This window comes from Stegastes partitus, unplaced genomic scaffold, assembly GCF_000690725.1.
Source record: "Stegastes partitus isolate 25-593 unplaced genomic scaffold, Stegastes_partitus-1.0.2 Scaffold342, whole genome shotgun sequence".
Taxonomy (NCBI): Eukaryota; Metazoa; Chordata; class Actinopteri; family Pomacentridae; genus Stegastes; species Stegastes partitus.
In genome coordinates, this window is record NW_007578073.1 from 270292 (window position 1) to 291664 (window position 21373).

Genomic DNA, 21373 nt, shown 5'->3' on the forward strand with positions numbered 1-21373 from the left:
ATCTATCTATGAAGCTAGATGAAACAAATCAAAGCCAAACTTTAAGCACGTCTTAAAGACATAAAGGCCTGGGTGACTTGTTATTTTCTTCTAAATTCAACTCATGTTTTTGTATTTGAACCTGGAGAATGGGTGGCGGTGAGGACTTTTTATGCACATGTTTTATTAAGCACACATGGACAATGTTTGTGTTATCACTCTCACTGCCAAAAGGGGGAGACAGAAGTTCTGCACTGCAGGCTTGAACTATTGTTAATGCCATCTTTCATCTGTCCCTAAGTCAGCTGGGATGAGCTCCAGCCTCCTGTGACCCTACAGAGGATACAGTCTAATTATCTATATTTCCATAATAGCAATATAAATAACTAAATATTGTAATCATTCAATAAATTATACAGTAAGGTATTAAAATCACTGATTAAACTGGAGATCCACAGGACAACTCCCTGAGGGTGTGCTTAGTCTCACTCACCCGTGCTGTGGGCATCTTATTGGCCTCCACATAGAAATGAGGAGTGCGAACCTCATACAGCGCTCCATAGTCAAGCTCCTGAGAAAACAAAGTAAATAATGGTGGTTACTTCTTAAAAAGAGTCAGATCTTCTCTGATTATCTTTAAAAGTTTAATATATTCAGAATGTGTAGTGTATGTATTGAGTAAAATGACATTTTAAGGGATATTAGTTTGGAGTGAGAACTCACCATGGTGCCCATCTGGTCCAGAGTGTCCTCATTGATCGGGTAGCGGAGTCTCATCTTGCGGTACAGGGGATGTTTCTCATAGTAGCTCACCAGATCCACAAGACTCTCAAACTCTGCCGAGCTGCCCAACATGAAGAGACGGCCTTCCTGCTGGATGCGGCAGTGTTTGATCTTACCCTCCGCCCTGTACACAGGCACAGAAAAATAAATAGCTACAAAAACAAGGAGACATCATTTTCCAGTTGGCAGACTCTGAGCAGAAAACAGATTGGTTCACGTTGTCATCTTTGAACGTGCGTTGCTGTTCTACCTGAAGGAGATGGCGTAGGAGTTGTGCTCACTGCGTTTTCGCACCAAGAAGGCTCCGTCTCTGGGCACACGCATCAGCATGTGTTCGGCCTGAACACGGGACAGACTGGAGTGATACCACCTGGACAGCAGGAAACTTGTCTTTAACAAACTAAAACCATCAATTTAATTTTGAATTTGTTCCCAACTTTTTTTTTAGTAATAAATTCACAGCCACAAAGATAAAGCCTATGTATGATGTGATTTACTGATTTTCTTTAGACGCTGTGTTGTGACACATGATCAATGATTTGAACCTAGTTGAGAGAGCATATGTGGGTCATTTCACACCCCCACTGCTCATAAAAGTTCATCAATCATGCGGTTGCTGTTTTGTTACAAAAATCTCTACCAGTGACAGAAAATGCTGTGACAATGGGAAATAGGACAGGTGGAAATAAACTGGCTTTGTCCTTGATGTACAAATATGAGATCAATGTCTTTTACTTGAATATTTTCTTTCTAAGCTTTTCCAAGATACTTTAACTTCGCTACAATACTGCTACAATACTACAATTTACATCAGTACTGTACTTTCTACTTCATGTATTTGACCGCTATAGTAACATCACAATTCAAATTTTTGCAAAAAAAAAACTTTCAAGATTTTAAAATGTGTTTTGTGTGTGTGTGTGTGTGTGTGTGTGTGTGTGTGTGTGTGTGTGTGTGTGCTTTGTTATTGAGCTAGGGTTATACAAATACAGCTGAAAGATTCAGCCTGAATATAAATGTATTCACAGAGAAAGCCATTGGTCATACAAAAAAGGAAAACAATTCATGGATTTAGTTTCTCACACACCAGGATTAGCTGCTTTTCATTTTGTTGCATTTTAATAATTTTGTGGTTTGGCCTGCTGATTAGACAAGACAAACCTTGTAAAGGCGTCACATTGCATTTAAGGTAACTGTGACATGCATTTTTTTTAAAAACTAATTTATGAGGCTATATAAACCAGTCAGTTGAGAACACACAGCAATTGGGAGATCAATGCAAAATGAAAATAGTCGTTCGTTTCAGTCTGGTAAAATAATTGAGTAAAATGTGGTTTACACTTTAATCAATCCATAATAATTAAAGTGCATTTTCCTGGCCATGCTGATATTTCACTTAACTAACCTTTTTACTGCAGGACTCATACTTGCAGTGAAGTATTTGTACAGTTTGGTATTTATACTTTATGAGAATCACCTCACTTCCCCCACCACTGAGGCCTTTTTAGATATCAGTCACTCACTCTCTGCTCTCGTGTGCGTTGGGTTGAGGAACAGGGCTGCCCAGCCTCATCTCAAACTCGTTGCAGCGGAGCGGCGTGTCTCTGTAGTGGCAGATGAGGCGGTAGAGGCTGTCAAACACCAGGTTGTCAGTCAGGTAGAAGCGGGTGGAGCCAGACTCCTGACGTGAATGAATCCTACAGTGCTGGACCCGGCCAGAACGCCTGGAGGAGCAGAGTCAAGGAGTTAGTACTGTGATTTGAAGAACTCAATATGAAAAAAAAAAACATTTATTGCATTACTGTCAACTAAATTAATTGAGTTAAGAGATATCTGAAACCAAACAAAAGCTTGTCCACATCGCTTTTTTCTCTTCTTATTAATTTAATTTAACAATTAGTCAATACTTAAAATTTGAGGTGTTGTTGTGATCAAAGTAAAGGTGAAATTTATGCATGAGATAGCAAAACATTTCACAAAAAAGCCATTATTATTGTGCCAAAGGTAAATATCTGCTAAATAGCATGTTTGAAGAATTGTTCCTATTTTTTTCTAGTACTTTTTCCAGAAAACACACTAACCAGAAAGAGAGGGTGTAGTCTCCAACAAACGTCTCACTCTCCCTGACCAGAAAAGTGCCGTCTTTAGCGCCGCCCTCGCAGTACTCCTGCAGGAGCTTCTCAGCCACCTGCCGACCGTCACGACCTCCACCCAGCTTCCCGTGGAACCAGCGCTCCGCACAGTGCTGCTCGTTGTTGTTGCACTCCTGAAAAATTATAAGGAAGATTGTATGAAAACACTGAAGTTAACATTATGTACATCATGTTCAATGTGTGTTTGGAATTTCTTTTCAGGTTGGTTTGTCTATTAGCAAGGAGGGTGTCGTGATATTTGACAAGAGATTTGGAGCAAAGTTAGACTATGGGTCCAACAGGAGGGAGTGTGTGCATTTTTGCGCTTATCCAGACGACCTTTTACTGCTGTGTTCACTTTCCCTCCAACCATAAAACATTGTGTTGTCAAATTTTACTACAAACCCTGTATCAAATGAAGCATGAAAAACACACAGACTAACAATGATGTATTCAACATTTTAAGGTATTAACAGTCATCTGTTTCATTGACAAAATTACAACAGTCGTGTAAAAAAAAATTAATGACTTACAAGCTGAACTCAGTTGAACTGCAGGCTGTGTTTACACAGAGCAGATAGAAGACAATTACTGAAACAACGGTATGTAAGGTTATCTTTTTTCAGTTTTGATGACGTGTGGATACTTGGAAAAATGCTGCACATGTTGATTCTAGGTTTTTGTTTCTTTCTTTTTTTTTGCAAATTAAACAATCAAATCACAGAATTATCAAAGAAATTACATTTTTGTTTTTTGATGATTTATGACATTATACATTTTTACAAAACAGACATTTCTGATCCCACTGTACTTGTAGTCATGATTGCACTGTTTACATAGAGGTGCAGAACTTTATATCACAGTGAAAAACAGGTGAGTAAGAATGAGACTGGACCAAAAAACACCCACAAACTTACATGGGTTCCAGAGGGTTAATTAACAGCATCAACTTCACCTGCTAATTATATTCTTTTATCTCTTTCAAAAATGAAAAATCAATGACGGTGAGCAAGATGAGCATCACCCACTCTTGATTTCATGTCTGTACCTCTTTTCCTTCATCTTCCTCCTCTTCATCAGCTGTCTGGTAATGAGATGTCTCCTCTGAGTAGTAAATCTTATTACTGGTTAGGACAAAATAGTGAGGTGTCCACGTCTGTAAGTCACACACAGAGACACATTTCAGTAACACAGCAACAAGTACAGTCACTGTCAAGTGGAAGTTTTCTGTATCATCACTCACACACTCACATGGTCGATGGGGTCTTCGAGGTAAAGGATGCCGTTCTTCAGCGAGTTGCTGATGTCGTTTTCAGAGTAGCTGGCTGACGTCACCTCTTCATACAGGGTTCCTTCCACCAGCTTCTTGTGCTGTGACACAATAATAAAAGAACATGCTGAGCTACACCAGTGACAACTTCCACATTTAATAAGAACTACTGCTTTCAGGCTGTAATGTTTCTCATTAATGTTTCTATTGTGGCTCTATGAGTCAGGCTAACTTTGTACTCTCTACTTCCATTGTGCACAATGCACAGGCTCGAGCACAAGCTAAGATTGTGTTATACACAATGAATATGAATTTTGTATTTGGAATCTCCATCTGCAAAAACCAAACTGTGAAAATTTAGGATCAAATTTCTCAAAGAGCAACTACTGCTGTGTTCTACATCTACAAAGAAACTAATCTCAATACGACATTCAATGATGCCGAGCACACTGGAAAGCTAAAGTAGTTATCCAGGAAAAAAAAAACAAACACATAAAACACACACAAAGACTAAGGAGGCAAAAGGAAAGCTGCAGCACATTGCTGCCACCATAACAAAAATACATATGCTTCAGTTTCTTGTCGTAATGAGAACTTTAAGATTGTTTACAAGATCTGCTTTATATTTTTATATTATATATTTCACATCATTATAACTCATTTGTTTGTCTGGATTACAAACTACACAAAAAACTGTATGTGTGTGGAAGTCACACAATCTAACCTGTACTTAGTCTTGAGTGCGTTTGAAGACAGACAAGTCATTGTCGTGGCTGATACATGTTGGACTTGGCACTTGGGATGTCATGAGAACCGAGACTTTAGCAGCAATCCCATGATTCTAAAAACATGATGGCCACCCACTCAAATTATGCCAAATGTAGTTTGGATATTTGGGAGTTTTAATTATACATTATCTATACACCGCTTAATCCTCACTGGGGTTGCAGGGAGCCTATCCCAGCTGACTCACGGCAAAGGCAGGGGACACCCTGGACAGGTCGCCAGTCTATCACAGGGCTACACTTAGAGACAGACAACTAAGCACACTCACATTCACACCTACAGACAATTTAGAATCACCAATTAACCTCAACATGTGGACTTGTGGGAGGAAGCCGGAGAACCCAGAGAGAACATCTCCCCGTGCAGCGTGGGTTCTCTCAAACTCAGAAAGATCCCGGGTGTCCTCACCGGGACGCGAACTGGCGACCTTCTAGTTGCGAGGCCATGGTGGTAACCACCGAGCTACCTTGCAGCCTGGTTTTAACCATTAACATCTTTAAATTTTACCAATTTTATGCAAACATTTATAATTTCTATTTGCTGTATGTCATTAAAATCTGACATTTAGTGGAATGATGTTTTGTAATTCATTCTTTCCTACAGTATGTGGGATATGCTGATGGGTTGTAAAGTTAGAGCCACTCTCTATTTAGGATGGCTTCGCCTTGTACTGAAACTCTTGTCTGATGAAGGTCTGGTACAGAATCAAATAAATGTGCAGTATTTTTCTGAATTGATCGACACTGTTCTCTCATGTAAACTATGGCATCAGTGTGTGATAATTCCTATATCTTTATATTTGGAAATGTGTCCAGAAGGTGAAATGTGCCTAGACTTGACTATCAAGTCAGGAGCTCTTTAGTGCTGAGATGCAGACTTTACAGTGTGTGCACCTTGATGAGGATCTTCCTGCGGAGCTGGTAAGGTGAAGGCAGCTCCTCTGCATTGTTGTCAACTGGTTTGGTGAGCAGCAGATCTCCAAACACCTTCTTAAAGTGTGTGGCCATGTTTCTCTGTTGGACCACACTGCAGTGGTCCTCGATGGACAAGATCACAGGATACCTGCACAGATACAACATCAGGCAGGGGACATCTAGTGCCAAACTCTGGAAAAGGTCATGAGTCAGTCTTCCTTTAAATGGAATGCAGCAGAAATCTTAGCAATCTAAAAAGACAATGTGAGTACCAACGAGGTAAGTTTAGAAGTGAATACTCTCATAGTGAACTCACTCGGATGTGACAAAGGCATGTTCTTTGATGGTGTGCAGCACATCCAGGAATTTGATCTTGGAGGTTAAGGTGTGGCCGTGATAGATGATTGGTAGGTCATCAGGTCCATCCCAGCAGTCCACTACCATCAGAAAACACAAAATGAAAAATGTAGCTGGGCTTTTAAACGCTGAACTGGGGCTTCTACTGTGACTAAGATCTAACTTAGCTATAGTCAGAAAACACCAGACAAAAACAAACAAACAAACAAACAAAAAAAAAACAATTAAACCCCTTCTTTACTATTGTACAAACCCCAAAAAGCTCATCTCAGCAACAGCTTATTATGGCCATTTAATGAATTTTACAGTGGTGTGGGTTAAAGGTTGAAGTTCCATCATTTTTGTTGTCAGTTATGCAAAATCTTTTTGGTTTAAATGAAACACGAAGAAAGTGAAAGATGTGGCCAATACACCCATTTGTGTGGAACAACACTCTCTCTCTATGCATTGTACAGCAGTAAGGATTTGCTCGCTGGTGAGGCCAAAAAAGCAAGTTTGATCATTTACAGGACAAGAAACTTTGCGTCTCTCACGTTCAATGCAGCGGCAGCCCATCCTCAGACAGCGAGCGTAGGCTTCTAGAGATGATTCACTGGAAAACTGGTCACCTGTCAGGTAGCTGATAGAACAAGATTGTGCAATTAAGCTCATGGAAAATGAATACAGTAGAGGAATGCTTCGACAATTTGTAAAATTGTACACTTTACTGTCTTTCACAGATATTAAAGATGATTCATTTTATATATTGGAATAAGGAACTGGTTTGGAAAGCAGTAAATGTTTAGCATTTTTACTTGATTGAGAAATCAAATGATTAACTGATTTAAATCAAAATTGTGTTTTAATTTCATATTGATCTACTAATTAATGAGTCTGTATGATATTCAGCATAAGTGTGACATGTGTAGCCTAGTTTAGGACAAAACCACAAACTGGGCAGTTTTGAAACTCATTTGCACATTTAATTTTGTGTTTTCAAAAAGCAATAATGGTTAGATGGTGTATTAAAGATGAACGCAGCTTCAAAAAGTGAAGCAGAAGAAACTTAAATTTCGATTCTTTCCAGCAGCCCAGCAGGGGGCAACTCCACCGCGGTCAGATTTTAAAGAGGGTGATGAGAAAATGAATACTTCTGACGTGATCTGTAATCTTAGTAGACATTTTCTAATGAGTTTATGGTCTCAACTGCTAGTTTAAAGTCTCCAATACAGCATGATGTTCATTTTGTCAATTTGTCAAAATAAAAATATAAAAATATGACAGGATCACATAACGGACAAAGTGCTTGGAATTCAAAGGGTTAAATAGAAGATTTGACATTAAGTTGCTTTCAATACAACTAAAAGATAGTGTTATTTGGAGGTGCATCTACTCAGGATCTGAAATATGAACATTTGTGAACACTGAAGACAGATTATAAGACGTACGTGTTGTGTGAGGAGGAAATCCAGTACTGAGACAGTGGCCTTTTCATGTCGTCGGGAGCAACGGGTGAAAGTCGAGGGTCACACACAGAATTCTCTTTGGAGAACAGAAAAGTCAGGAACTAGAAAAGCAGAGAAAAAACATCAAATCATAAGGTGGGGAAAAAGATACACCCTTAAGTTTGTTCTGGTTTTAGTGCCTCTTTGTACTGTGTCACCTCATCCAGTTGTAGCATTGGCTCCGGCTGCGGCCCTCCCCTCATGTAGCCCATGAGAAATTCTCTGACACGACTCAGATCTGATGCCCAGGACTCCTGAGACCATAAAGAAAAGTGAGTACAAAGCAGTTTTAGAGAGTATCTTCAGTGTTGTGCTGACAGCTGCTGAATTTGCAGAGTACCTTCTGGTCCATCTGCAAAAACTTCTGGAAGTCGTAGAGGGAGATCTGACAAAGCTCTGGTCTGTCAACATTTCTGAAAGCACAACGATGTTCAACACGTCAGATGGCAGATGAGTGAAAGCTGAAGTGAAGTACCAGTGAATGAGAGAGGAAATTAACATACAAATTTCTGTCTGGCAGCTGACTGTGTTGGCTTATCTATGCCAAATCTAATTATGACATTTTTTTTGATTTCTGTAACATTAAAAAAGTGTTTCACACTTTATAGAGCCAAGAAAAAACACTAAAGTAGAATTGAAATGGCAACAACACATGGAAATGTTTCTTGAAAACCAAAAGCTTCCTGATAAACTGTTGGAAAGAGAAAGTGAACAGGTAGAGGGACAGCGGTGGGGTTGTGAAGATGAGGGACGGGATGCTGAGGAAGAAGACGTGGTGGAGGGACTCACCGCAGAGGAAAGGAGAGCTCCAGCTGCTCAATAATCTGAGGAACAGAAGGGAAGGAACCAGGTGACGGACAGGTGGGAGGGAGCCAGGTGAGGCATAAACAGGAAAGGACAAAGTGAGCGTGGTGTGGTACAAGTGCAGAGGTGGAAAAGCATCAAAGTACTGGTGCATTTACTCAAATACTTTGCTGAAGTGTATTTCTAAGGTACTGAAAATTTCCTCTGAGTAATTTCAAAGGAGGGTAGCGCATGAATAAGCAGATAAGACCCTAAAATATTGTTGTTGTTGGGTATAAATGGTGCATCCTTGCTGCTGCAGTTTGGAGTTTTAGAGAATTAAAGAGTAAAACAAAAAAATAATTAATTTAATTTCAAAATATCAGTTTATGGAGGTGAAACTACAATAATATTATACGGTCCTTCAAAATTAGTGTTTTTTTTTTGCTGTGTTTTTTATTGTGATGATACACCTTTTTTGAGTGAAGTATTTGAGTACTTGTTTCACCAAGCTGTGAGTATACATGAGTCTGTATGTAACACTTACACTCCTCTGTGCGTCGAACATCAGCGTTCTGTAGAGCTGTGCAAAGTTGGAGTACGACAGGTCGTTCCTGGCCTCCACCTCCTGTGGAAACAGGGAGGGTGTGAGTTAGTGTGACAAAAAGCAGCTCTGGGGTCAAGACAAAACATCCAAGAGAAGAAATTCAAACAGGTAGAGGAGCTGCAGGTAGAAAAACAAGAACATTAAAATAAACTTATCAGCCTTCTATTCTGCTCTGACCTGCAGCTTGTCTTTGAGAAAGCGCGTGTTGGGAACTCTGTAGTTGATCTGAGGCAGCAGAGCTTTTACATCCTTCACTGTAATGCTGGGAAGCAAACAAGAAGAAGAAAGCATCAGACAAGTGCAGTAGATATAAACACCAAGCAGCAGATAGGATTTCATAAAAGATACTTGAATGAAGCCTCTAAAGAGCTTGTAATGAAAGACCCTGTGTCTTTCACCAGGAGGTAATGTTGTTTAAGGAGCCACACAGAGCTAGGGTATTTTCAGCCTCAGCAGGATTGGCTGTGTAGAAGGGGTTATACTTTGTCCTCCACTGAGAGGTAATGATAAGGCCAGCATTTATCTGACTGAGTTTCCTTTACAAGCATTGTGCATGTATCTACCAAACATGGATTAATCCACAACTGAACAGTCCCTCACTCCTATATATACTACACTGCTCAAAAAAATAAAGGGAACACCTCAACAACACAGTGTAACTCCAAGTCAATCACACTTCTGTGAAATCAACCTGTCCAGTTAGGAAGCAACACTTACTATGAATCAATTTCACCTGCTGTTGTGCAAATGGAACAGACAACAGGTGGAGATGAGAGGCAATTAGCAAGACAACCTCTATAAAGGAGTGGTTCTGCAGGTGGTGACCACAGACCATTTCTCTGTTCTCATCCTTTCTGGCTGATGTTTTGGTCACTTTTGCATTTTGTCAGTGCTGTCACCCCTAGAGGTAGCATGAGGTGGTGTCTACAACCCACAGAGGTTGCTCAAGTAGTACAGCTCATCCAGGATGGCACATTAATGTGAGCTGTGGCAAGAAGGTTTGCTTTGTCTCTCAGCACAGTGTCCAGAGCCTGGAGGAGATACCAGGAGACAGGCCAGTACACCAGGAGATGTGCCATAGGAGGGCAACAACCGAGCAGCAGGACCGCTACCTCCTCCTTTGTGCAAAATGACCTTCTGCAGGCCACGAATATGCATGTTTCTGCTCAAACTGTCAGAAACAGACTCCATGAGGGGGGTATGAGGGCCCAACGTCCACAAATGGGGCTTGTGCTTACAGCCAAACACTGTGCAGGGCGACTGGCATTTGCCAGAGAACACCAAGATTTCACGGATGAGAGCATTTGACAGACATGACAGGGACTGGAGACGCTGTGGAGAACGTTCTGCTGCCTGCAGCATCCTCCAGCATGACTGGTTTGGTGGTGAGTCAGTAATGGTGTGGGGAAGCATTTCTTTGGAGGACCACACAGCCCTCCATGTGCTAGCCAGAGGTACCCTGACTGCCATTAGGTACCGGGATGAGATCCTCAGACCCATTGTGAGACCATATGCTGGTGCAGTGGGCCCTGGGTTCCTTCTGATGCATGACAATGCTAGGCCTCATGTGACTGAAGTGTGTCAGCAGTTCCTGCATGATGAAGGCATTGATGCTATGGACTGGCCTGCCCGCTGCCCAGACCTGAATCCAATTGAGCACATCTTGGACATCATGTCTCATTCCATCCACCACAGACTGTCCAGGAGTTGACTGATGCTTTAATCCAGGTCTGGGAGGAGATTCCTCAGGAGAACATCCGCCACCTCATCAGGAGCATGCCCAGGCGTTGTGGGGAGGTCATACAGGCACATGGAGGCCACACACACTACTGAACCTCATTTTGACTTGTCTTGAGGAATTTCCACTGAAGTTGGATCAGCCTGCAACATGATTTTCCACTTTTATTTTGAGTATGATTCCAAATCTAGACCTCCATGGGATAATAATTTTGATTTACATTGATCATTTTTATGTTATTTTATTCTCAGCGCATTCCACTATGTAATGAATAAAGATCTTCAACAGGAATAATTCATTCATTGAGATGTAGGATGTGTTATTTTAGTGTTCCCTTTATTTTTTTGAGCAGTGTATTTTTGAGGCAGAATTTATTTTATTGATTAAGTGTATTTTTCCCCTCCCAGTCTCAAATAGTTTCTTTAGTTATCTCCTCTCTGCTCTGTAAACACAGCCTGCAGTTCAACTGAATGAGTCAGTCGTAATTTTTTTAGCTGCACTGAGGAGCCCAGAAGTTTTTGCTTTTTACAGAATCTGGCTACTGCAAAAGGTTATTTTTGCACAGTTTTTGAAAATGAAACGTAGAATAAAGTGATTTTGATGAAATGTTCTGATTTCAGGTTTAGATTTGATTATTTTCTTGATGGAACCGCACATCACACATGATCAGATCAGCTCTCTCAATACATGCATGGGTGTAAAGTGCTGACTGTTGGCTGTATATAAAGATGAAAGAGCCCTCCTTGACATCAACCCACATGTTTCCTGAACAGCAGTTTTGAAACTTAGTATGGTAGCTCTGGCTGTTGTCATCTTTGTAGGACCTGACTTATTCTAACTCCCAGCAATTTCAAAAATGAGCAACGAGGTGGAGAACTGTCCTATGAGGGCACCCACCTGTCACCCAAAGTGGCCATATTAGGTCTTAATATAAGTATAGGAGTTATATTAAAAACTGCCCCTACAGTTCCATTGAAAGGGGATATTAGCTATATATTTATCCGGTTGTAAACGTGTTTATTTCTGCTGTTGAGTTGTACATTTTAACATGACGTCTATGGGAAGTGATTCAATTTTGGAGATAGCCTCAAGTTGACATTTAAAGAACTGGAGTTTTTGGCAGATGTGCATAGAAGTGATACATTAGAATAGAGTGAGACTGGACATGAATCTGATACATCACCAAATATGCATGTGGCACACATGAAAGAATCATGATTAAAATTATGTCTCTGCTTTAAAAGGCAAAAAGCTGCAGTCTTTGTCAACAGATTGTTTAGCCAGAACTTTGCTGGGTTAAAAGTTAAACTGTTTCCAAAGTTGTAAAGGCTGCAATTTTAAGAATATACCATATGCAGCACATCTAACCCTGGGTTTAAAAAGTTGTGTTAATGGTCTGACAAACTCACGTCATCCTCCTTCTGTGACAGCCACTGCTCAATCACATTTTAAATCTATTACACAGTGAATATTGAAGTTTGACAAAAAATAAAATAAAAAAAAGTTCAGCCTTACTTTTAACCTCCATATTAACAGATGGGAAGTCTTTAAACTGTTATGAATATTTGCAAGTATGTTGCTACAGTTGCTTCTGTCAAGATGCTGATGTCTTTACCATTACACCTTTTTTTTTGACAAACAGCACATGGATAACCACTTTTATATTCCTGATTATTTAAACACATGCATCTGTCAGCCATCACTAACATGAGGAAGGAAGCAAGAAAAGTAGATAGAGAGAAAAATCCAGGTCAACGCTGTGAGGCGGAGACGATGTTTGGGGTCAACGACCGCTGTCAGTGGCAGGTCCGAGCCATGCCTCCCCCATCCTCCCCCCTGCTCCTAGATACTGTTACTATTTTCACAGGAGACAGGAAGCTGCCCACTCCCAGCCCATCACATCACTTCCTGCTCCTTATCAGGCGATGGCAGGCTGTTTATCCTGGAGAGCCTTCCACCCAAACAGAAGCCCAGACTTATTAACGCGAGAGAAACATGTGTGCGTGACATGTGGAGCTTCGGGGCGTGGAGGTGGAGGTCAGGGCAAATCCCTCACAGGACTGTAACATGCTCTTTGATGGCATCTGGATCTGGTTTCACCTTCACATCCCACCTGCTGCGTCACAGAAGCCAATGGGCATCTATCACAGGCTGCTGTGAAAGCTGTGATTGGGTGTTGACATTTTTGCGGCGACTCACCCACCTGCCCTCGTGGTTCCTGTCCATAACTTCAAACTGTTTCCGCAGCCATCTATGGAGTGACAGGGGGAGAGAAATGAAACATGAGTGACAGCCATTTTTAAAAGAATTAAAATCCAACATATGCTTGAAAATGTAGGTTTGGTTTGCAGCTAAAATACATTCTACAGCCTTACTAGAAACGGAAATAAGTGTTTTGTTCCTAAATCAGAAAGTGTGTAGAACTGTACATCAAATCAGTAATACATTGATATACTATATATGTTCAGTGTTTACTATATTTGTCATACATACATGTGAACTTACAGTGATTGTTTCTCCATTAAATTGCTTACATGTACATGAAATCCGACAGATTCTAAACAAATCAACATGAACAAATGCATAGTCAAACTTTAGTCAAGCCTCTTACAGCCATCAGCAGACTGTATTGCTTTATCACTTTTGTCAGGGCATTGGGTTTGGGTGGTGAGTGTATTCCTCTTTACTTTTAAAATGTTCCTTTACATCACACACACTGAAAGCTGCCACCTCGATGTGTCACACGCAGGCTGTGCAGTGTGCGCATTCTCCTTTTTTTGCTGGTACAATAACACAGATATCACTTTTTAATTAATTAATTTATTTTTTTTAAATAAAATTTTAATATTTAATATATATTGCTGCTACTTACAGATCCTACAGATTTGTCCACTGTGTGATATGAGTAGGCATCCGAAGGAGTTGACATGTGTGATCATATTGCAACAAAACACAAAAGTTGTATTAGTTTTTCTGCATTGATAGGGGGTGTGAATTTTTGGTTCTACCTAACTCAGCATTGTACCGGGCAAATGTACTATTTTAATATATTTTGAAACAAGTTCTTGATTTCTGACAGAAATTGACAAAATCTGCCATTGCTATCTAGCATCTAGCCTCCAACTGTCAGCTTTGTTGGCTGAAATGCAAGTTGTAGCTGTAAAATTGTAGCTACAGGTCTAATAAAGCTAACGCTCCATATAGCATCTGTCAACGTTGCCACCAGGTAGCTTTTTCATGTTTCCAGTCAAGTTGATGCAAATGGCTCATGGCTTTATGTATTACTGTTTAAAGAATGATGAAATTTGATCAAGTACAATTGACTGAATGCATTTTGATGTTAGTTTGGGGGATGGATGGTCAAAACATGAAAAATGCTAAATGAATAGTGACCATTTTAATTGTGGACAGACTTCCTGTCCTAGTGAACATATAGAACATGCAGTGGCCAGTGTGGTATCTGCATGTACACACTCATCTGTTACAACATTAGCACACTAACAAGTGAAATAAATAACACTGATTATCATGTTACAATGGCCCCTGCCAGTTGTGGGGATACATCAGGCAGCAACTTCAGTTCTTGAAGTTGATGTGTTATAGGCAGGAAAAATCGGCAGCGTAAGGATCAGATTGACTTTGGTAAGGACCAAAACTGTGCAACGGAGTCAGAGCATCTCCGAAACAGCAGCTGTTGTGGGGTGTCCCCGGTATGCAGTAGTTGGTATGTATCAAAAGTCCCAAAAGATAGGGTCATGGGCACCCAAGACTCACTGAAGCACATGGGGAACGAAGTTTGACTAATGTAGCACAAACTGTGGAACACCTTCATGCTGGCTAATATAGAAATGTCAGAACACAGAGTGCACTGGAAAAAGGCAGCCAGGTATGATCAATCAAGTTTTCTCTTACATCATGTGGATGTTTGAGTGTGTTGATTATCTGGAGAAGAGATGTCAGTCAGATGCACCATGGAAAGATGGTGCACCAGTGATGCAGTGTGATTCGTTGGACTATGCTGTGCTGGGAAACCATGTTTCCTGCATTCATGTGGATGTTACTTTGGCACCTACCACCAACCACTTCATGCCAACAGTATTTCCTAATGACAGTGGCCTGTTTCAGCAGGATAATACTCCCTGTCACACTGGAAAAATTCTTCAAGAATATTTTGAGAAGCATGAAAAAGAGTTCAAGGTGTCTCCAAATGTCGAACATCTGTAGAAAGTCCTGGATGAACAAGTCTGAGCCACAAAGTCCTCACCTAGGAACTGCTGCTAAAGTCTTGGTGCCTGATACCACAGGACACCTTCAGATGACTTTAGAGTTCAAATTGCTCAGAACTGTTTGCTGGCATGAGAGGAACCTACAATATAGTAAGCAGGTAGCAGATCAGAGTATATGCATGAACATTGTCACGCTAGACTAACCAGCCTCCACTTTCTGACTAAAATACAAAACTTAACAACACACAGGCCTCTGAAAAGTTGAATGTTGAAAAGACACAGATGTCTTTGATTGATTTAAAGCTAATGTTACATGGGCTTGATGAAAAAGGGGAAAACCCTGTGGAAATATTAATAGGATATATGCAATTATAGCAAATGTAAAACAGAAAATGTCATGGGAAATGCCCACACAGACTCTTGAAGCTTATAGTTCCCACATATGTCCACAAACGGTTTAACCTCTTTGGAAAAATGAAAAAATACGCACAATACATGTAGTATCATTGTAGTTCAAGTTTCCTTCCCCAAACTGGAGAGACTTCATATTTAAACTCTGCTTTACACTGTAAATAGACACTAACAGCCTGAGTCTAAATAAGACCAGCCTCTATTTTCACATTCAGTTAAAGAAAATCCGATTCAGCTGATGGGTCTTCTCCCCAAACAGTTTACACTACTTCATAAACAGACAAAATTAGCAGTTTCATTTCCTGACCACTTCCAAACATAAACCACTCACATTATGTCGAAAACTAAACTGCGTCTTTCTCCGACACAACGTCTCTCTGTTCTCCCGCTTTCACCACGGAAGCTAATAAGAGCCTCCGTACATTCATCTGGGGTAAATATTTTCATCCCAAAACAAATATTAGTCCTCCCCTACAACCTGCGACTCCCTTTCACGTCCAGGTCACTGTTTCTTTGATGGAAGCAAATGCCACTTTATCACACACAGGAAGTGCTGACACGTGCTTTAATGGCTGCAGTCGCAATAATATTTGACTGTGCCGGCTTTCATTTAATTTAGTTCTAATTTTACTGACCTAGTTGTAAATGAAACGCTTAAATCTTATTTATTCAGAAGTTATTGTATGAATAAAGGTTATGATTGTTAGACTTACACTGCTATCAGCAAATTTTTATCAGGTTTCTGTCACGATTATCAACATTATTCTGAGATTGCTTAACATCTTACAATGCACTGTGCACACAGAGTTTTTCACCTGAAAGGTAGAGTGAAAAGTAGGATACTGCTGAGGTAGTGAAACACAGTGAATTGTACAAACTGCCAGATGCATCCCCCCTCCTAGGGAGCATGTCAATTCCCCTAATTTCATCCAGGTTTCTCCCACAACCCCCTGCTGCTTTGAAGACGCTCTGATCCAGTCGTCTACCACCACATTTAGGTCCTTATTAAAGTTACTCAGATTACACTGCCCAGTTTTCTCGCTTCCAACACTTCACAAGTAGAAAAGCTAGTAAATATGTAGGAGTCCACAATACAATTTAAGAATATGGATAAGAATGTAAACGATCAGAGAAACTCCTCCTCTCCCTGACTACCTTGAATATGATTCATTAGACACATAGAGAGGAGAGAAGATCACATAGAGCAGCGGTCCCCAACCACTGGGCTGTGGACCGGTACCGGGCCGAGGGTCATTTGGTACCGGGCCGCACAGAAAGAATAAAAACATTTTATTGCTTTAATTTATTTCCGACAGAGTCTGCAGGGTGTTTTATTTTGAAAAATGATTAGCTCATCTACCTTCACTTCCGCCTGTGCTTCTTTCCCACACTTGACTGTGTCAGTTTTAATGCCCGGCTGTTAAATGGAGCTGTCAGCCTAACCGCTGCTGAAATGAATTAAAAAAACAAGCTTCTCTGGCAAGCTTCTCGAAAAGAGAAAGAGACAAAAGAAAAAGTAAAAACATATTTAGCAATAAAAAATAGTTTTATTCTTTTAAGACACTTTTTTGAAAGAGAAAACGATTATTACTTGTCATGTGCGCAAAAATCCATTCTTGGAAAATTGTCTCGCTTGAAACTGGTCCGTGGTGCAAAAAAGGTTGGGGACCGCTGATATAGAGGAAAGTTTTTCAAATGATTGAGGAACGCTGTTTATGGGGTTTTTTTCCCCCCCCAATCAAACCTACAGTATTTGTAACTACTATAAATCCAAATCTTGACATTAGTAGTGGAGCTGGCTCTGTTATGGGTCACTTTGGTATAAAACTACACTGACTTGTGATCAGACAGATCAGCTGCAGTTTCCCATAGAGTGGAGAAGATGTTGGTAAAAGACTTTATCTTCAGGAAAAATTCTGGCCTTTAAGATGGCAGACTGGAACAATTTGAGAGTCAAATGAGGACCAAGAAGTGATCCTTTGAGGAACTGAGATGTAGCTCTATACTAGTAAACACACACCTGTCTGTCTGTGGTGGCGCCGGAGCTCTCTGGGTGTCCATCATCAGCCAGTTGAGTCCAGTGATCCACATGTTGACCTCCTCCTCACTGAAAGCTGTGAACACAGAGACACGGGATGACAGAACCATGTTTGGTAAGACAATTTCTGAATTTCTTTGGTGGTTTCCCAGCGCATCGCCTCGTGTTACACTGGGACTGTCAAATTGCTCTACAAATAAAATCATAAGACATCAGAACAATATGGAAGTTGGTATAATCACATAAAAAGAGGGGAGTCAGGGGAGATTATAATAAATGGATCCTGTCAACAATAGGTAAGTACACTGATATTCTATATCTTTGCAACTGTCGTCAAATCCTAATAAAAAAAAACCCAAAAAAACACTAAACGCAATCGAATAACAAAATTTGTGAATCAAAGCTTGATTTATCTTCCGTCCTCTCAACCATTGAGCTTACTGTCGTTTAAAATCTTTCAAAATAAAATCCAATTCTTAATAAAGTTGCTGTAAAGTGAAATGTGGACTAATACACTGGAAATAGTTTCCCACAAAAGCACTATTTTCTCCTGTCTACAAACAATAGTGTCCTCATGGCGTTTTTTTTGTTTTGTTTTGTTTTTTTTTACTTTTTAAGAAATGAAACTAGATATTCGGGACGTGTTTTTCAGATTCACGTCTTCAGTAGGAACCAGTTGGCTTTGACCACGAGTTGCCCCAGAAAAATCTCCTGTTTCCTCCCTAACACTTGTGTCTACATAATGTGATTAATTGCAAATTTGCACCAATAAAATACAATATAAACTATGACGGATCATCTCTTGTTGTACAGGGAAACATTAAGAGTTTGAATTGTATTTAATTCCATTGTTATAAAGTTGTTTTTTCTTACCAGATTGCTTAATTTTTGTTCAGAGTTAAGTAACCTATGCAGCTGTCCATCATAGACAACTTTATCACCCAGCTCATTTCACCTCATTTAAAACTGAATGTTGTGGGGGTTTTTTTTTGTTTTTTTCTTTTAAATCAATGTCACCTTTTAATTTTGCCAGGTGTGTGTAATTAATGAGGCTCCAGTTACAAATCAATGTGTGCTTATGCAGCTGCAACTGTCTTTAGTAACAAAATGAAATGCCATTTTCTGTCTGATAAACTGGCCAAAACTTAGATATATTGAGTTTACTATCAAAGAAACCTAGGAAACTAGAAAGAAAAAAAAAACTAATTTAAAAAGGTGGTTCCTGTGTTTTTGTTTGTTTGTTTGTTTGTTTTGCTTAAAAATGACACAAAAAACAATCTTTAAAAGTCATGCTAATTGATCTTAATCCAATGAATCATCTAAGAATCTCCAGTGAATAGTACCAGTGGGTTTCTGGGTAAAAAATGACACTGCACTGGTCTTCATCTTTTGGGGGATTTTGACAATAAGAAAAATATACAACAATGCAGCATCATGTATCAGGGAAAGTGAGTAGAAAAATAGAGTAAAAGTAAAGATGATAAGTGACGTTAACTTCTACTTCAGTGGCAGACAGGACTGTAAAGAAAATGAGCAGAATCTGAAACACACTGGTAGAAACATAGAAAGCCACACACTGACCAGCCACACTGAGGGTCCGCAGGCGGAACTCCAGGCCGTAGAGCACGATGAAGCAGTGGGCGGAGTCCAGTTTACGAGCCTCCTCCGGGTAGCGCTCAAAGTCACGGGAGCCCTTCCCCAACCGCAGCTCCCGGATCTCCCGTATGTCGACTGGAGGAGGGAGGGAGGGAGGAAGGAAGGATAGTGTTGCATGAACACAAATATGCACAAGCATAAATCACACTTTGGCACGTTGTTCATTTCCTTGCCAAACACACAGAAATCTGTGGCTGGGGAGCTGAACAAATGCTCTCTGTGTGAGTGTGAGCCCAAAAACAGACACACAAACATCTCAGCTGTCAGCAGCAGGATGCTCAAAATGTCTGCAGTCGTCTTCAACTGCAATAACACGCTAACTCCTGCACTGTTCTTTGACATTTATGTGGAAAAAAATCCTGAAAGTCATCTAAAAGGGATAAAAGAGCTGAATTTGACCAAAGTGAAGTGTTACATATTGCATCAATCATGAAGGCTTTAAAAACAAAAACAGTTAACTGAGCAGTCTTTGGTTTTTTGAGACTGCTTGTTCACTATCCTCACGTTGTCTGCTCTGCTGTCTGACCAAACTGCTCTTACCTTAAGCATCAATCAAAGCGAGCCTCCCACTGCATCCTTCCAGTTCAAACAATCATTTGTCCATGGAGAGCATGGGCAGTGACACACAATTTAACCAAGTTGTCAAACTTTGCAGACTGGATGCCTACAGAAACTGTTACATTCTACTTTCACAGCAAGTGTTTTAATTAGCTTTCATAATTCAATTCACTTTTATTATATTTTTCACATGGAAATTCACAACGTAAGTCATCTCAACACACTTCCCACAGTGAGACTAAGGCCTTATAATATATTATAGAGAAAAACCCAACAAACTCCAAGATTCCCTTTGAGCAACTGTTTAACAGCATTCAGAAACCAAATACAGACTGCTGCACTAAATATGTATGTATATATTTGTATGAAGTAGTTTGACATGTGCAATAATGAGGACATTTTTGCACAAGTTTTTCAGCTAACTTTCTTTCTCAAATAAGGTTATTTAAAAAGTTAGAACGTACATTTGCAGCAGATTTGATCCATGTATACTTATCTGTTGAACCTCTGAAAAACCTGTCAGTGGGTTTGCGAGGCATGTTGTGTTGTTCTTTTATTACCAAAATGACACAAATTATCAGAACCTAAAAAAATTTCACCTAAGAAACAGAAAGAACTGCCTGATTTTAAACTCTACTTTAACGTATCATGTATGACGCACAGCTTAGTCAGAAAAAATAACCCAGTGTAAGCTTTAAATCGTGATATTTTATGAAAATCATTTTATTGTACCTAGAATGTTAATGATTATCAGTTATTGATTAACTGTTACTAATCATTTAACTGATTAAACATACACTAACTGATAAGGCAGAGGATAAAGGAAATGCAGGTCAGAAAATGTAGTGTACGTTAGCTGTAGTACCTGGTTGCACCACTCGGTGGAGCCTCTTATTGTTTGGCGCTGTAGCAACCGCAGACAGCGGTCACTTTGACTACCTGCAGTTCTGCGATGGAAAGCAGAGAGCACTGTGGGAGTTATGCTACTAATGATCCACCATGAGACAGTCTCATGTGACACCCTAATGTCTGCCAGCCAGAGCTCTCTTTCAGTTGGAGAGCTAAAGTGCACCATGACAGCAGCTTTGTGCTTTAGCGGCTGATGGTCCAAGCCATTCGACTGGCCCGTATAATGTGACAAAGCCTGCTGTAGCAGCATACATTTAGTGGCCTCCATTCAAACCAGCTACATGGAGTCATGTCTCTGGAATCAATTTTGTGGAAAGAATTTATTGATAAATGATTGATAAGGTGGTTAGCACCGTTGCCTCGCAGCAAGAAGGTTGCCAGTTCGTGTCCCGGTGAGGACACCCGGGATCTTTCTGTGTGGAGTTTGCATGTTCTCCCCGTGCAGCGTGGGTTCTCTCTGGGATATCTGGCTTCCTCCCACAAGGTCCAAAAACATGCTGAGGTTAACTGGTGATTCAAAATTGTCCGTAGGTGTGAATGTGAGTGTGCTTGGTTGTCTGTCTCTAAGTGTAGCCCTGTGATAGACTGGTGACCTGTCCAGAGTGTCCCCTGCCTTCGCCCTAAGTCGGCTGGAATAGACTTCAGCCCCCCATGATTCTAGTGAGGATTAAGCGGTGTATAGATAATGGATGGATGGATAATTAATAAGGCTGCCAATTAGAATTTTAGAAAATGTTCAAAG

The 21373-nt window shown here is 40.3% G+C and overlaps 1 protein-coding gene across 1 annotated transcript in view; it reads right to left on the minus strand.

Annotated features, from left to right (window-relative positions):
• The window catches only part of LOC103358913 (1-phosphatidylinositol 4,5-bisphosphate phosphodiesterase gamma-1-like), a 41274-nt gene that overhangs the window by 9935 nt on the left and 9966 nt on the right, over positions 1–21373 (minus strand). The window contains exons 2-20 of the mRNA XM_008284063.1: positions 19090–19239; positions 17491–17584; positions 13037–13084; positions 9273–9357; positions 9036–9116; positions 8495–8529; positions 8046–8118; positions 7864–7959; positions 7649–7767; positions 6755–6840; positions 6181–6301; positions 5844–6012; positions 4146–4265; positions 3943–4050; positions 2844–3028; positions 2286–2486; positions 1013–1132; positions 703–886; positions 473–550 (exon numbers count right to left, since the gene is read on the minus strand). Of these exons, the coding sequence (XP_008282285.1) occupies positions 473–550; positions 703–886; positions 1013–1132; positions 2286–2486; positions 2844–3028; positions 3943–4050; positions 4146–4265; positions 5844–6012; positions 6181–6301; positions 6755–6840; positions 7649–7767; positions 7864–7959; positions 8046–8118; positions 8495–8529; positions 9036–9116; positions 9273–9357; positions 13037–13084; positions 17491–17584; positions 19090–19239 (2153 nt within the window). The remainder of the gene's footprint in view (positions 1–472; positions 551–702; positions 887–1012; positions 1133–2285; positions 2487–2843; positions 3029–3942; positions 4051–4145; positions 4266–5843; positions 6013–6180; positions 6302–6754; positions 6841–7648; positions 7768–7863; positions 7960–8045; positions 8119–8494; positions 8530–9035; positions 9117–9272; positions 9358–13036; positions 13085–17490; positions 17585–19089; positions 19240–21373) is intronic.